The 16,237-nt window shown below is 55.9% G+C and overlaps 3 protein-coding genes across 10 annotated transcripts in view; 2 read left to right on the top strand and 1 right to left on the bottom strand.

Moving 5' to 3' along the window:
* Tekt2 (tektin 2) lies at positions 1-3,735 on the top strand. The gene is made up of 10 exons (XM_047560489.1): positions 1-119; positions 700-905; positions 1,126-1,251; positions 1,442-1,647; positions 2,149-2,292; positions 2,373-2,487; positions 2,655-2,762; positions 2,890-3,033; positions 3,191-3,270; positions 3,434-3,735. Exons 2-10 carry the CDS (start codon positions 750-752, stop codon positions 3,645-3,647), a joined length of 1,293 nt encoding a protein of 430 aa, XP_047416445.1. The 5' UTR covers positions 1-119; positions 700-749; the 3' UTR covers positions 3,648-3,735.
* A 408-nt stretch (positions 3,736-4,143) lies between these two features.
* Positions 4,144-16,237, top strand: part of Adprs (ADP-ribosylserine hydrolase) — a 19,408-nt gene continuing 7,314 nt past the window's right edge. Inside the window, exons 1-6 of one of the 3 annotated variants that reach the window (XM_047560525.1) lie at positions 4,144-4,554; positions 7,005-7,101; positions 7,370-7,577; positions 7,658-7,842; positions 8,166-8,266; positions 8,875-9,692. In XM_047560525.1, the coding sequence (XP_047416481.1) occupies positions 4,284-4,554; positions 7,005-7,101; positions 7,370-7,577; positions 7,658-7,842; positions 8,166-8,266; positions 8,875-9,167 (1,155 nt within the window). In that variant the 5' untranslated portion in view covers positions 4,144-4,283 and the 3' untranslated portion in view covers positions 9,168-9,692. Of the gene's footprint in view, positions 4,564-7,004; positions 7,102-7,369; positions 7,578-7,657; positions 7,843-8,165; positions 8,267-8,874; positions 9,693-16,237 lie in introns of those variants that run through there. The other 2 variants (XM_047560504.1, XM_047560514.1) reach the window with 2 other exon arrangements.
* The window catches only part of Col8a2 (collagen type VIII alpha 2 chain), a 23,320-nt gene continuing 17,890 nt past the window's right edge, over positions 10,808-16,237 (bottom strand). For all 6 annotated transcript variants that reach the window (XM_047560430.1, XM_047560440.1, XM_047560468.1 and 3 more), the window contains 2 exons: positions 15,497-15,711; positions 10,808-14,889 (listed from right to left, as the gene is read on the bottom strand). In XM_047560430.1, coding sequence (XP_047416386.1) covers positions 12,971-14,889; positions 15,497-15,695 — 2,118 coding nt within the window. In that variant the 5' untranslated portion in view covers positions 15,696-15,711 and the 3' untranslated portion in view covers positions 10,808-12,970. The remainder of the gene's footprint in view (positions 14,890-15,496; positions 15,712-16,237) is intronic.

Genomic DNA, 16,237 nt, shown 5'->3' with positions numbered 1-16,237 from the left:
CAGAGGAGCTCAGACCGGAGTGTCTGGGCGAGAAGGGAAAAGAGGAGAGCGACGAGGCGAGCGCGGCGGCGGGGCACACGCGGAGTCCTGGCCACCTCCTTCTTCCCCACAGAGCCAGGGTATTCACTGAAGCCCAAAATGAGCATCCTGTGCAGGGGACGGATGCGGCGGGGCGCCAAACTCCGGCCCCAGCTCCTCCCACCCGCCCCCCTCCTCCGACCCAGGGCCAGGGCAGCCAGTGAGGCACCCGAGGCGGACCGCGCCGGAGCGCTCCCCACCCGCCGACGGGTGCCAACTTGGTGCGCCCTGGAAAACGAGGCTTCTTCTCCTAGCCCGCCCCCAACCCCACCCCGGGCCTGGCCCGCAGCCGGGGAAGAAAGAAAAGAGAACTCAGAGGGAGTGCTGCTGGAAGTGGGGGTGGAAACTGGATTAGGGGCTGTATTCCTGCCAGCCCTCCCCGTTAGGCCCTTGGCCACACACACACACACCCCGCGGGACTCCATTCCCCACTTTTACCTGCTCAGGAATTGCAGGCTCCAGGGCTAGTGCCTGGGGGTGGAGGGGTGGAAGGAACCTATCTAATGCCTAACAAGAAGTTGAACTCACTGGGGGCTGTTCCCCAGCAGGCGTCCTGTAGAAAGGACAGGAGAATGGACAGGATTCAACTGATGTCTCCTGCACCTTGCTTTCCCAACACAGGTGGCGTGTCTTGGAACAGGTCCAGGGTTTGGGACCCATCACCCTGCACCATGGCCACATTCAGTGTAAAGCCAAGTCAGCGCTTCCAGCTGCCGGACTGGCGCACTAATAGCTACCTGCTGTCCACCAATGCTGAGCGGCAGCGAGATGCTTCCCATCAGATCCGTCAGGAGGCCCGGGTCCTCCGCAATGAGACCAACAACCAGGTTGGAAGCCCCAGCTGGGTGGCCAAGGAGATTGCTCCCCACAACCACTATACCACTGAGATACACCCACAGACCTTTTCATTTTTTATTATTTTGAGACAAGGTCTCATTAAATTGCCCAGGCTGGCTTCAAGCTTGTAATCCTCCTGCTTCAGCCTCCCCAAGCCCCTGGGGTTACAGGCATGCACTGACACACTCTATCTTGCTCTATTTCTTCCAGACTATTTGGGATGAACATGACAACAGGACTCGACTGGCAGAGAGGATTGATACTGTCAACAGGTGGAAAGAGATGCTGGACAAGTGTCTGACTGACTTAGATGCTGAGATTGACACCCTGACACAGGTCAGGGCTAGGTGCCAGGGCACTCTGCTGTAAAGATCTCTCCTCCTGCCCACTTCTGAGTCTGGGAACCCTTGATGGGGGCATGGGTGGTATGGTCATCTGAGTCACTCACAGTTCTCTGTTAAAGTGGGTATAAGAGCTGCTTCCCAATGCAAGGCCCCTCCAATCTCCTGAACCCCCTCTTTTCTAGATGAAGGAATCAGCAGAGAAAAATTTGCAGGCCAAGAATCTGCCTCTGGATGTGGCCATTGAGTGCCTGAGCCTGCGGGACAGTCGGCGAGACATTGACTTGGTGAGGGATCCTGTGGAGACTGAGCTGCATAAAGAGGTGGAGGTCATTGAGGCCACCAAGAAGGCCTTACAACAGAGGATCAACCAGGCCTTCGAGCAGCTCTGGTGAGGCAGAGATGACTGTCACCTGCATGTTCACATGCACTTGAAGGCTTCAGTGAATGTGGAGCACAGGTTTTGGGGGTCATAAGTAACTGACTCCCATTCATCCCCTTGTCCCTCCTTGTGCTTGTGGACTAGCTGACTCTTGCACGTTCTCCACTCCCTGGACACAGTCTCAGAGTACTTGTCAGGAACCTGCTCTAGGCAGCCATTCTTATTCAGGTGGAAGCAGGGGAGCTGAAGCCCATTTTCCAGCACCCCGAGTGCCTTGTCATGTGTATGTGTGAGGCTTCGTGAGTGCATGTACATACTTGGGTGTCACTGTTCTGACTGTGGGAAGCTCATCCAGCTGTGCTGGTCTTTATCTCAGCTGCAACAGCAGCTCCACTGTCTTCTGCCATGAAGAGTCGTCCCAGCCTCCTCATCCTTCAGTGTTGAGGTACAATGAGAACTGCATGTGGGACCTCAGGGGACAGCTCCTGATGGAGTCTGCCCTGTCTCCAGCCTCCTGCAGGAAGTCCAACAGCAGCTCAACTTTGACCATCGGGGCAAAATGGAGACACTGGAGATCGACAGAGGCTGTCTCTCTCTCAACCTAACATCCCCAAACATCTCTCTGAAGATCAACCCTACACGTGTCCCCAAGGGGTAAGAAGTGTGCTTCCATCAGTCCCCCACTTCCTTCATAGGCTGTACCCTACAACATTATTATTTCCGGTCACCTGCAGCTCCACCACACTCCAGCAATGGGATGACTTCAGTCACTTCAACAAGAACAAAGCAGAGGCCGAGATGAAATCAGCCACAGAGCTGAGGGAGGCCATTGCCCTAACTATCGCTGAGGTGAGTGAGACACCCCAGGCTGCTGCTCCACAGCCAAGGGATGGTACCAGTGTCCCCTCAGCCTGTACTTTCCATTGCCTGTTGACCACATGGCACTCCTTCCCTTAACTTAAGCAACAAGAATTTGAGCTTCTGTACCCTCCCCTTGCCTACTTCTTGTCCTACAGACCAATAATGAACTTGAAGCCCAGAGGGTTGCAACAGAATTTGCCTTTCGGAAGCGGCTGCAGGAGATGGAGAAAGTGTACAGTGAACTTAAGTGGCAAGAAAAGAATGTGAGCCTTCCCTGGGGCCTGGCCTCCTGCTGTGCAGCAAGGAGCCAGACTGCCGGCCAGGAAGCTCTGGACTGGGTGCCCCCACATGAGTTCCGCTGGTAAAGACCAGTCACTCTGTCCCCCACAGACCTTGGAGGAGATTGCTGAGCTGCAAGAGGACATCCGGCACCTGGAGGAGGATCTGCGCAGAAAGTTGCTAAACCTGAAGTTGGTCCATACCCGGCTGGAGTCCAGAACCTACCGGCCCAATGTGGAACTCTGTAGGGACCAGGTGTGAGGGCACAGACCCCCTTGCTAAGGTTTCCTCAGGATCACCCCCAGCATATGTGCCTGGTGGAGCAAAGGTGCTGGCCTAGGGCAGCCCTCAGGCCATAGGCTGAAGGACAGCATGGCTGACCTGGAACTCCCATGTGCCCTTCTGCCTCCAGGCACAGCATGGCCTCACTGATGAGATTCACCAGTTAGAGACAACCATCCATGCCCTGAAGCAGAAGTTGGCACAAACGCAGTAAGTTTGGGAAGTGGGCAGGAGGGTATGGGGAGAGATGGAGGCCACCCACTGGTGGGGGCCTCTTGCTGCCTACTGGTTCCCCTAGACTGTAAGCTGGTGGGCACAATCCTGGCTCCCCAGTCTCATGCACGAGTGGTGGCTGTTGATACTTCCTCCCCAGAGATGCTCTGGATGCCCTGAATAAGCATCTGGCCCGGCTGCAGGCTGACATTGCCTGCAAGGCCAACTCCATGCTGCTGGATGCCAAGTGCATGGACACTAGACGCAAGCTGACTGTGCCTGCTGAGAAGTTTGTGCCCCAGGTGGACACCTTTAACCGCACCACAAACCGCACCCTGAGTCCACTCAAAACCTGCCAGTTGGAGCTGGCATAGTATGGCTCGAGATGGGGGAGAAACGTTTGGATGGGAAATGGGTGGGGGAAGAGAATGAGACCTAATAAATGTGTAGGCTCTCAAGTCAGTTCATTCTCTGCCACCCCTGCCTGCAGCCGACAGGGAGTGAAAGGGTTCTTGACCCTCCTTTCTTGTGAAGGAGCCAAGAGGCAAACAGCTCCTCAAATTCCACCTTCCAAATCCAACTCCTTCCCTTCTGGGGGAAATCCTTCAGCACCCCATGAACTCTAGCAGCTGGCCCCTTGCATACCTTTTTGACGCCTAGTGGGGGCGCAGAGGCTAGGAGGGCATAGGAGGCTAGGAGGATGAGGTGGCCTGGGCCTGAGTTGAGCCAAGAGAAAGGGATGCCCCAGGAGGGCCGGAAGCAGAGGTGCCCATCCACGGGAGGCAGTGGCCTGGACTGACCTGATGGTCTGGCTCAGTACCTAACCCTAGGAGACCCTGTAGTGGCCGTCCCTCTCGACTGTGACGCCATTAACAAGTACAGAGAATTCGGGTGCCAAAGCGAGGCTGACGGAAACTGCGCGGTGCTGCGACTCCGGCCACTGGGTGGCGCTGTGGGACGAGGGCGGCACGGAGGCTCCAGGCCACCGGGGGGCGCTGTGGGTCAGCGGGATGGAAGGACGGCGGAGGCGGCACCGGAAGTGGCAACAGGCCTGCGCGCGGATGGCGGCAGCGGCGGCGGCAGCAATGGCGGCGGCGGGCGGCGGCGGAGCCGGGGCTGCCCGTTCCCTCTCGCGCTTCCGAGGCTGCCTGGCTGGCGCGTTGCTCGGGGACTGCGTGGGCGCCATCTACGAGGCGCACGATACAGTGAGCCTGACGTCAGTGCTGCGTCACGTGCAGAGCCTGGAGCCGGAGCCAGGCTCGCCCGGGAGCGCGCGGACAGGTGGGCGAGGTGGGCGAGGTGGGCGGGGTGGACGGGCGGGGCGGACCGGGCCGGGCTCTTGCGGGCTGTGCCCGCCGGCAGGGACACTCGGGAGGAGGCGGACTACGACCCCGAGTGGGCTGAGAGGCCGTGATGTGTACTAAGACCAGACTGGCAAGGCGGCGCGCCAGACCCTGTGGCTCGCAGACACCTGGAGCTCCGGTGCCTTGGCGTCGCGCTTCTGCAGCGCGCCTCGTCCGGTGCTTCCAGCCAGTGCTTTCCACCTATACTCCCCAGCCCCGCCCCTCTCCAAGCCTCCCCCACCTAAAACCCTAGAAGAGAGTCACATTCCTCTGTGTCGCCCGCCTGGCCGCCCTCGCCTGCCTCTCTAATGTGGCATGGCTTTCTCAGGTCCGGCTCGACCATGCTCCCCCCGCGCAGGCCTTTTTTGGGTGTGCGCTGCCTGCCCCTCTGATAAAGCTCTCTCTCCTTCCTTTCTTCCCCATTTGTATTGTCGACCATCACCCCGGTTCTCAGCCCAGGTGTCAGGTCTGAGGTCGCGCGCAGGATGTGATTCTTGAAGAGCGTGTGGGATTACAAGAAGGGAAGCCCTCAGAACCCTGGCCAACACCCATGTGTGAGAGGCAGTGGAGAAGCGGTTGGGGGGGTGTGTTTAGGTAGGAAACAGCAGGAGGGTACAAAAACCTGAGAACGGAATTAAAGGTGAAGACACTGTCATGGTGTCCAGAGAAGTTAAGTAGGGGGAAGTCTGGACTTAAAAGTGCATTTCCTGTGATTTAAAGAGGAAAGGGGAAGAGAGAAAGTAGTATGGATAGATGTGAAGGAGAGGAGGTGAACTCTAATTGAGGTGAAGACAAGATGGAGAAATGGGCATTTATTTTATCTTTGGTTTAATGTTAAGATGAAGAAAAAGCATGTTTTAGGTTAAGTGGTGTTTTAGGACCCTTTGGATGCAAGTGACAGAAACCCCAATTCAAATGGTCTAAGCAAAAAGGGAGTATTGGCTGACATAACAGACGTTCAGAGAGGTCAGCCCTATGCAGAGCTGAATCCAGGGATTCAAACTGTCTCCTCAAGGCTCAGTTCCTCTCTGACATTCAGATCAGCTTTCTTTGGGTGAATCCAGTCTCTCTGCAGCCCTCCCACTGGGGTGGCCCCTAACAGCTCCAGCAAGGAGTTTCTCTTTGCTCCAGTTCTCTGAAAAGTCCCAGATTGAGTCTCCCTGGCCTGGCTGCCCTCCTGTACCCATCCCTAAACAAGGGATGACATGTGCTGTTTGATTAGGCTGGAGGTGGGGTCAGTGCCTCTCCTGAGTCCCATGGGCTGGAATTGGAGAAAAGTGGTCCCTTAGGAAAGATCAGGGGACAGTGACTAATGAGAGAATAGAGGCTGCTCCACCTCAGAGGAGAGGTTGAGGATATGAAAGAAAAGGCATAAAGGAAGAGCAAGGCCCCTGAGAAAACTGATTTGGGTGGCCTTCACCTTGGACTGGGAGACAGACTCCCTCAGTGGGGAGCATAGAAAGTGCAGCTGTGATTACGATAACTGTTAGCCACTCTTCCAGTGAAGTAGGAGGGAAGCGTTACCCAAGGGGAAAGGGTTTGGGCTTGGGGTATCTGAGAGGGTAGACTAGGAATACAGGGAGTGGGAAGGGGGCTTACCAGGGAGTCCACTTCATTCTCTGTTATTGTCTCTTCTCAGGTAAGGCCAAAGCCCTGTGCCTCCCAAGCTAAGTGTGCCATGTTAGAAGTGCCAAGCAACACTCACAGGCAGCCAGCAGGAAAGGAGATGAGGCAGGATGGAGGGAGGGGAGCACCCCCAGCTGGGAAGGACTTGACCCAAGCGCCAGGATTGGTTCTGAGGATGTGCAAGGGAGCCGTGGGATAGAAGGTACGCCAGGAAGGAAGGGGTCAGGCTGGGAAGGGCTTTGAATGGCACAACCATAAATCAGGATCTCATCATGAAGGCAACAGAACCATTTTGAGCAGGAGAGTAGGAGCAAGGTGATGGTCTACTCTTAGGCTGCACTCTGGCTGCCTATTATGTTGCATTGAAGAGTGGGGGACATAGGGGAGACTTCAGGGTCCCTGCTGACAGCCCAAGCAGGTAATTAATAAAAGAACTGCAATGGGGCTGGGGAGATAGCTCAGCTGGTAGAGTGCTTGCCTTGCAAGCACAGAGCCCTGGGTTGGATCCCCAGCACCAAAAAAAAAAAAGAGAACTGCAATGATGGCAGACAGAAGGGGGCGGAAGGTTTCCTTCAGAAACCAGCAGGATGTGACTGACTTAATAAAGAAATACTAAAAGTCCCAAGGCTGAAATCCTGGGCTCTTGGAGAAAGGGAGAGGCTGATGGAAGGTCAGGGTAGATGTGCTACCTGTAAGAGGAATGCGCAGGAGACTTTCACCCCAAGGCCTACAGCTTGCTCTCACCCTTTCCTCTCCCCACAGAAACCTTGTACTACACAGATGACACAGCCATGGCCAGGGCCCTCGTGCAGTCCCTGCTGGCCAAGAAGGCCTTTGATGAGGTGGACATGGCTCACAGGTGAGGGGGATGGTCCTACGGTGCACAAACCAGGCGGGCAGTCACTGTGCCCCTCGACAGGAATGAGGTCTGTGTGTGCATAGGACATGCACCCTCAACAGGACCCGTTTCTCTGGCTGACACAGCCTCCCAAGCGAAAAATGTCTCCACTACTAGTGCAGCCTTGTGTCTCCTAGGCAACCTCTGTCTCCAAACCAGCCCAGACTTCTCTCACAGTCCTGAGAGGCATCTTAGAAACCTCAGTTCTGCTTCCCTTCACCTGCACTAGGTTTGCCCAGGAGTATAAGAAAGACCCTGACAGAGGTTATGGGGCCGGAGTAATCACTGTCTTCAAGAAGCTCCTGAGCCCCAAGTGCTGCGACGTCTATGAGCCTGCCCGGGCCCAGTTCAATGGGAAAGGCTCCTACGGCAATGGAGGTGCCATGCGGGTAGCAGGCATCCCTCTGGCTTATAGCAGTGTCCAGGATGTGCAGAAGGTATTGGGGGCAGGCTGGCACCTGGGCTCCCCTTCCTCATCCGCAGTGTGGGCTGTGACAGCGGCTTCCCCTCTCCCTAGTTTGCCCGGCTCTCAGCCCAGCTGACCCACGCCTCCTCCCTGGGTTACAACGGCGCGGTCCTGCAGGCTCTGGCTGTGCACCTGGCTCTGCAGGGTGAGTCCTCCAGTGAGCACTTCCTCGAGCAGCTCCTGGGCCACATGGAGGAGCTGGAAGGGGACACCCAGGCCGTCCTGGATGCCAGGGAGTGAGTACGGGATGGAGCCAGGGCTGAGGCGTGTCTGAGCGTGCATGTGGCAGGGATTGGGGAGCCTCTGGCATAACTGCAAAGCCAAACCTGGCTTATTCCATTTCAAACTTTAGGGAAGGGTGGGAAGAAGCTCCTTTGCCTTGGCTGGTTTCAGTGCTCTCAGGATCCCAGAGAACAAATTGACCTGCTTGCACCTGGCCCCCTCCCACTCCTTGTCAGGCACCTGTACTGAGCAAGAGCCTATTCACCCGAGTCCTCCCCCTGCCCAGTGTCTCCACCCTACTGACTCTGACCTCCCTGAAACCTCCCTGAACCCACAGGTTGGGTATGGAGGAGCATCCATACTCCAGCCGACTGAAGAAGGTTGGAGAACTTCTAGACCAGGAATCTGTGACCCGAGAGGAAGTGGTGTCCGAGCTAGGTGCGTGGACCCTGGTGGCAATTGGTTCCCCCACACCTGTTGTTCTCTGGGGCCAGTGGGGCTCAGGGCCTGTGGGGAGGGGGCATGGCGTTAGGCTTCCCATCACATTAACCCTGGGAATGCTGGACCAGCCAGAGCCACTCTCTGTGGTGTTCCTAGCAGAGTTGTGAGCATAGTGCTACCTTGCTCTAGACCTACAGCACCTTCAGCTCTGTAGATCAGTGTCCCCAGAAGTGGCAACTGATTGCCAGTTTTTACAGGTAGTGTGGTAATGGCTATTGCTTATCTAGCACCTTTACTGTGTACTAGGCATAATGCAGAGTGCTTCACAGACAGGACCTCACTTCACCCTCACAACAGCCCTGTGTGAGGGAGACACCTTTACTCACTACACTGAGGGGTCAAATCCAAGAGCAGGAATCTTGGTGGTGAGGTAACTCCCAGTTACCAGGCAGTTCTAAGAAGGCAGGGTTTTAGCTCAGGTCATCTGGCTCTAGAACCTATGATCTTAATCACAGTCTTGCTTGGAGCTCAGGTGTTGACTGTGACGAATGGACAGAAGCCTGGTGGCAGGGGCAAGTCATGTTCTGTGATCTGACTTCCTGCAGGGAATGGCATTGCCGCCTTTGAGTCTGTGCCCACTGCTATCTACTGCTTCCTGCGCTGCATGGAGCCTGACCCTGAGATCCCCTCTGCTTTCAATAACCTCCAAAGGACTCTCATCTATTCCATCTCACTTGGCGGGGACACAGACACTATCGCCACCATGGCTGGCGCCATTGCTGGTGCTTACTATGGGATGGATCAGGTGCCAGAGAGCTGGCAGCAAAGTTGTGAGGGCTATGAGGAGACAGACGTCCTGGCCCAGAGCCTGCACCGGGTCTTCCAGAAGAGTCTGTAAAGGCCACAGCTGTGGGGGCTTTGTCATGTCCAGTTGTACAAAATGTGGCTCAGATCAGAAACCCAGAGGCCCTTCAGCTGACTCCCCTGCCTCAGTCTCCCTGCAATGCAGATCAAGTGCACCCTTTGGGGAGGTCACAGGAACAGTGAGCAAGGGACTGATGCTTTCTTGGAGCCAGAGTTCTGGCTTGCAAGTCGTAAGGCATCCCTGGGGTCCTTAATGAGACATGAGGGACCAGGACAGGTTTTATTTTCGAAGATACTTGTCCTGTGGCATTTTCATTTTTTATCTAGAACATGGGATTTGGGGAGGTGGAAATGATCTGCAGTAGCATCATTTCTACCTGTTGGATTTTAGCCAATTTCAGACAGCCTGCCCTTAGCTGGGCAGAGCCCCCCGAGTTGGTCATGTGGATCAAGGGAGATACCTGCATCCAGTTGTTCTGTGTCCGTACCTGGTCCCTGGCTATGATGGGGCTTATTAACAGCTTCCAGTGGAAGTCATGCAATAAACAGTTTTTGGTAAATCCCAGTGGTTTCCTATGTCTCTTTCTCAGTGACCTGACCTCAAGCCTTGTGCCTCTGTTGGCTGCCCTGTCCTAGGGGATTGGACCCCAAGGTAGTAAGCTGCTTGCTGTGTTGTCAGGCACAGTCCCCACTTCTTGCAGCTAGCCTCACTATTGTGCTAGGAAGGGCAGAGCAGTCACAGTGTGGTGGCTTTTCCTGTTGGAATTCACTCAGAAGGGCCCAGGTAGGTGGGCCAGGTATTTTGCCAGAGATAGTGGACAGGAACAAGCCAGATTTTCCTGCCGTTGGAACCTCTTTCCCAAACAAGACCCAGGCCCAGTTGGGCCAGGAATGGGAGCCCTGTAGAAGGATGCAGAGGACACCTGTCACCAGACTGCCAAGCTTTGAGTGGAGGGTGCGTCATCCCAGGTGACCTGTGTGGACTGAGTGCTGTATACCTCCTTAGGGCCCAGCCAATGACCTTGTCCTGCTGGGAAGTTTTGCACAGCACATTTTAAAGAAAGGACAATTGAAAAGAAGATACTTCCCTTAAAACCATGGGGATGTTCTCTGAGCATCCTTGCAGGCTTGGTGGTGTGCCTCTCTGTGGCCTGGAGTCTTGGGACTGTTGTGCTGGTCTGTTTTCAGCCAAGGTGGGATTCTGTCAGGCTGGAGCATACCACAGGACTTCTCAGGGCATGGATTTTTTCAGTTCCGGGAGCTGCTGTTGAGCCTGGCAGGCTGTGAAGGGGTGCTTTCTGCCCAGCACAGAACCCCCAGCCCTGTCTTTAGCATTGACCTGGCACAAGCCCCACCCTCAGGAGCAGACTCATGATTTCATTCATAATTTGTATCAGATGTTGAAACTTGGCCCTTGAGGTCCTGAGCCGGCTGTCATGCTACACTGCCCCTGAGAGTCCACAGGAATGTTCCAGTGAAGTTCGATCCGTTTCCCAAGCTCTAGCCACTGCCCTCCTCTGGCATTTTCCTGGTGCGAAGCCCCAGCAGCATACAATTGTCCAGCATTTCTGTTGTGACAGAATCTTGGGTTGGGGAGCTGGTGAGGAGAGCCCAGATGCCTTCCCAGATACCTCTGCACCAATGCCAAGTTCAGCACAGTGCTGTTTTGTACAACAGGTTTTATTGAGGTTGTGTCAATACAGTCAATACTGTTGTTTTTCTTTTTAAAAAGAAGTCCCATTTTCTTTGATTCCCCAGTGCATTTTTCCCAAATCTGTGACACAGCATGTGATAAGTAGAGAACTAAACTTCCTGTACCAGGTTAGAAATGAAATTACTAGTTGAAAACATTTAACCTTAATCTTAGAAAAAATTAAGAATCAGAACATAAAAATGCACAAGGTAACATAGTTTTCAGTTAAAACCTGACTTGTTTATCAAACCCAGTCAGTTAAGTGGACACCTGCATCTCAAATCCCATAAACATTTCAGAAATGCCAGTCACCCTTCCCTAAGGCTTCGGGAATGAAATCTGGCAGAAGCTCAACTCTGAAACCGCTGTTTTGCTTTTTGTTTTGGCTCCCATGGAGCCTACTTGGTTCCCTGGGCTCCCAGTTGGAGCTGATCAATTTCTGCCAATCAGATCCTAACATCAAACTTTAGTGGCTTCAACCCACAGAACAAAGGACCCTCCCAGGTATGCTTTGAGACCCTTCTCTTGGGTGTTAGGGAGAAAGAAACCCATCATGACCCCAGTCAAAAACTTTGTTCTTAAAGGGTCACTTGGGCAAATTCAGCTTTGCATTTCTCCCTCTGACAGCTAAAGTGAGCAGTCAAGCGGCCTGCGGTGAAGTGGGCAGAGCAGAGATCTGTCCAGAAACCTGGGGACCACAGCTTAGCAGTCAGCATCATGCTCCACCTTCCACACACTTCTGGAGTTGGTCAGAATCAGCATACAGCAAGGTGGCTTGTTGAATGACCTAGGTTTACACTTGGTACAGGGAAGCGAACTGGCTTAGTGAGGGCTGAGAGGCCTCCGACCATGGTATAAAAGATAGTCCTTATATGAGCAAGAATGTCCACCATCCCTGCCTCAGTGCTAAGCTTCTCACCTTGAACTGGGGGCTGAGGGGTTGGAAGGGGAAGCCTGTTTCCTGCAGAGGTGCTCTGGGGAGAATGGCAGAAGTACCTACAGCCAGCTCATTCCACAAGGCCTGTTAGCACCCTTTCTTTTAGAACCTTGGCCTCCTGGGCCCTAATCCTGCTTAGAACAGGAAATTGAAACCAGAGGGTGGAAGGAGAGGAAGCCCCCACAGATTAACCCCTCTAGTAGGCACACAAACCCACCATGTGGTTCTCATTAAGGAAAAGCAGGAGGGAGGCTTCATCCCCAAGTTTGTGTGCCCCTAGTTCAGAAGGCCAGAGAAAGGTCTCTGCCTTGGGGACACTTGGGCTGCGGCTGGCAAGGATCCCCTCAAAATTTGTTAAAACCAGCTAGCTCCCCCAGCAGGCAAAAGGAGAGTGGGAGGAGTGTTCATGTTTGCTGTCAGTCCTGCCAGTTTGATCTTTCCAGGCCGTGGCAACCTAGGAATCTGTTCACTGCCCTCACGCTAACCAGACCAGAGCCAGTGAGGGCAGCTGAGTAGAGGGAGGTGAATGTGAAGGGCAGCCATCCCGCCCCAGATCCACCCCTTCCCCTCACAGACCACCTTTCCCCTGGGCTGCAGCTGGAGCAGGGAACTGTCCCTCCCATAGGAAGGCCTGATGCCACAGCATCACTCTGGAGTTACATTCTTGGTAGAGTATCCACACTGATCACCTTGATGGCCCCTGTCTTCTCCCTTTTCTCCCAAAGGGAAACAAAAATTTCAGAAAACCCACTGTCATGTGCCAGAGGTCCCTGGAGAGCTGGAAGAACTCCCAATTGAGGACTGGGAGGGAGCCCATGCTCCATTCCTTGAGTAGGTGTTATCAGTGGCCAGCAGGAAGGGCTGGCAGCCTCCCCTGGCAAATGGCCAGGGAGCTCAGTCCCTCCTTGGCTCCTTAGGGGCCCAGCAGCATGCAGGACTTGGGGACTGGGCTGAGTGTCCTGGGTCCACCTGCAGACCAGGCAGGACAGGAACAGGATGACCTCAACCCTGCACAGACTCAGACCAGCCGCTTCCAGAAACAATATCAGCCAGCACGTAAGGGAAAGCAAGTCAGTCTCCTGGGCCACAGCCACCTCCGCCTCTGTTCAGCCTTTGGATTTGTTCTTTAAATGAAGGTCTTTGTAACTGAAAAGGTCGCTCTACCACTAAAGAGGAGGAGGCCAGGGCAGCAGGGCCCCACTGTGGGTTATGTGGGGCAGAGCAAGAATCCTGAAAAGGAGGAGTGGATGTACTCGGTGGAGTAGAGGCCGTTGGCCTGGTCCGAGGGCATCTGCACCCAGACCTGGTCATTGGGCCGCAGCTGGAGCACAGCCCCGCCAGACGCCTGGTCCAAGTAGCCCTTCTTGTATTCGTCGTAAGTGTAGGTGGCTGGCACGTTGTTCTTGTACAGGGCCACCCACACATTGGTGCCCTTGACATGCACATGGTAAGCAAAGTAGTAGACGCCGCCCACAGGGCAAGTGAAGATGCCAGTGGCTGGGTTGTAGCCGCTGTGGCCATTGTAGAGAGTCCGGTCAAACTTCACCGGCATGCCCGAGGCGGGAAAAGGCGAGGTGAGCACTGCAGTGAAGGCCGGCGTGGCCTGGGCTGAGAGCTCGCCCAGCCCAAACTGTGGCTTGCCTCCTTTCCCCAGCACGGCACCCTCCACTCCACCATTGGGCAGGTGCAAGCCTGCGATGCCAGTCTCATCGAAGGCCCCAGGGGCACCAGGAGGGCCTGGAGGCCCTGGTGGCCCAGGAGGACCTGTGAGCCCTGGGGACCCAGGAACACCAGGGGGCCCTGTGGGCCCAGCAGAGCCAGGTTCCCCTACTTTCCCCTCTCCAGGGGGCCCTGGCAGGCCTGGTTCACCCTTCAGGCCTGGCAGACCCTGGGGCCCAATAGGGCCAGCTGGGCCCTGGAGTCCTGGGATTCCTGAGGGGCCCCTCAGGCCAGGCTGCCCAGGAAGGCCCAAGTCACCCTTCTGCCCTAGGGCCCCTGCCACCCCTGGTCCTCCAGGGCGTCCTGTGAAACCTGGCTCACCCTTGGGCCCAGTTGGTCCAGGGGGGCCATGGGTCCCAGGAAGTCCCCTCTCACCTGGGAGCCCAGGTTTCCCAGCCAGGCCACTAGGTCCTTGGTCACCTCGAATGCCAGGCACTCCTGGGGGTCCTCCAGGTCCTGTCTCCCCCTTAGGCCCAGGGGGTCCACGTCTACCAGGGAGCCCTGCAGACCCAGGAAGTCCAGGGGGGCCCCCAAGGCCCTGTGGGCCCTGTTCACCTGGCTCCCCATCCTCCCCTGGCTCACCCCTGTCCCCCAAGAGCCCTGGGACCCCAGCTGGGCCCCTATCCCCCTTGGGGCCTGGCAGTCCTGGCATCCCATAGCCAGTGGGGCCTATCAGGCCAGGGAGACCCCGGGTCCCTGGTTCCCCTTTGGCCCCTGCTGGGCCTTGTGGTCCTGGCACCCCTGCTGCCCCTGGAACTCCCACACCATCTATCCCAGGGGGTCCTTTTGGACCTACAGCTCCAGGCTCCCCTCTAGGGCCTGGAATCCCAGGAGGCCCAGACTCACCCTTGTCTCCAGGAGCCCCGGGCAGCCCATCCAAACCAGGTTTGCCTAAGCCAGATGGACCAGGGAGGCCAGGGGGTCCAGGGGCACCTCCCTGCCCAGGGGCTCCAGGCAGCCCTGGCTGACCCACTCCATTATCCCCTTTGAGGCCTCGTTCTCCTGGGGGTCCAGGCTCTCCCTGGGGCCCTGGCTCCCCCTGGAATCCTGGGGGGCCTGGCGCCCCCTGAGCACCTGGCTTTCCAGGGACAGTAAGACCTGAGGGTCCAGGGAGGCCAGGGGGGCCTGGCGGCCCTCGGAGGCCCTGGTCCCCTCGTATCCCTGGTTCCCCCCGAAGTCCTGGCTGTCCGGGTGGTCCAATCTTGCCTGGGAGCCCTGGGGGACCAGCCTTGCCCATCCGAGAGAAGCCAGGGGGGCCAGCAGGCCCAGGCTGCCCATGGAGCCCCGGCTTTCCAGTGCCTGGTTTTCCTGGGAAGCCAGGCGGACCAGGGGGGCCCCGAGGCCCAGGCTTTCCAGGGGGGCCTGGCTCTCCTTTCAGGTCCATTGGCAGCAGTGGTAGAGGCATTTCTGAGGGAGACAGAGAGAAAGAGAGAGAGATGGGACAGTGAGGGGCCTGAATAGCAGAGACAGAGGACCCCATTTACCCATTCTTCCCTGGCACTATGAAGCACCCAGCACCCAGGGCTAGAACAAGGCTCTGCATGTGCTCATGAAGATCACGCCCTTGGCTATCCCTCTCTGCTCTCATGGAAGATGGAATTCAGGTGTTGTCCAGTGGCCATCTTGGGGGCTTCAGGGTGTTTTCCCCCAGGGCTCCTAGCACCCAGCCTTCCCCATGAGCTTAGATGACTCATTTCCGCATGACCTGGGAGCAGAAGGGCCACCAGGTGGCACCAGCAGCTGGACTTAGAGCCCTGGAACAGAACCGACCCCCACACACACTTTCACATACACCTTCTGGCCCAGCCCTATCTGAAGACCCCCTGCACTGGGCCAGCCACAGCCTGCTTCTCGGCACTCCAAGGCTGACAGGCCCTGGACCAGCCTCAGAAAGAAAAGTAGAGATGGGAAAATTTTTGCAAGGACTGAAAGGCTTCGAGGGTCTGGTAGAGGTCAGGGAATTCACAGCGAGTGTCAAGATTTGTTTGAGACACTGTGGGGTAGGGGATCTCACCCAGGAACTGGCCTTTGCCCTCTCGGAAGGGTGGTCCCACCGGTCCTTTCTGCATGGGCTGCGTGTACTTCACCGGAGCGTAGCCTGCTGCCCCACCAGCCCCGCCGCCAGAGGTCACCCGTGGCCCACACCCCAACAGCAGCAGCAGCAGCAGCAGCAGCAGCAGGAAGGAAGGTAGAGGTGTCAGAGCCCCCCGCATGGCGTCCGTGGGCGTGCTGCAGGGAGAAACAGGGGCCATCAAGCCAGCCTCTGGGTGGTTGGGTACCAGTCCAGGGGCTCGAAGGAAGATCTAAATTTATCTATTTACTTATTTTTGATAGTGGGGATTGAACCCAGGGGCACTTAACCATTGAGCCCCAGCCCCAGCCCTTTTTTGTATTTTATTTAGAGACAGGGTCTCACTGAGTTGCTTAGGGCCTCACTAAGTTGCTGAGGTTGGCCTTGAATTTGTGATCCTCCTGCCTTAGCCTCCTGAACTGCTGGCATTACAGACGTGTGCCACCACACACAGCTCAACCTAATCTATCTATTTATTTATTTTTATTTTTTTTTTTGGTGGGTACCAGGGGTTGAACCCAGGGGGACTTTACCACTGAGCTACATCCCCATCCTTTTTTATTTATTTATTTATTTGTTTGTTGTTTTTTTTTTTTTTGGGGGGGGTGCTGGGGATCGAACCCAGGGCCTTGTGCGTACAAGGCAAGCACTCTACCAACTGAGCTAACTCCCCAGCCCCTTTTT

This window comes from Sciurus carolinensis, chromosome 1, assembly GCF_902686445.1.
Source record: "Sciurus carolinensis chromosome 1, mSciCar1.2, whole genome shotgun sequence".
Lineage (NCBI taxonomy): Eukaryota > Metazoa > Chordata > Mammalia > Rodentia > Sciuridae > Sciurus > Sciurus carolinensis.
The sequence above is the reverse complement of the archived record's forward strand: the minus strand, read 5'-3'. Positions and strand labels throughout refer to the sequence as shown.

Bases quoted from the DNA above. Each gene is read 5' to 3' on its own strand.
- Tekt2 (XM_047560489.1), top strand. From the start codon at position 750: ATGGCCACATTCAGTGTAAAGCCAAGTCAGCGCTTCCAGCTGCCGGAC. The intron at 2,488-2,654 runs GTGAGTGAGACA...CTTGTCCTACAG, and splicing joins TTGCCCTAACTATCGCTGAG to ACCAATAATGAACTTGAAGC. The intron at 3,271-3,433 runs GTAAGTTTGGGA...CTTCCTCCCCAG, and splicing joins CAGAAGTTGGCACAAACGCA to AGATGCTCTGGATGCCCTGA.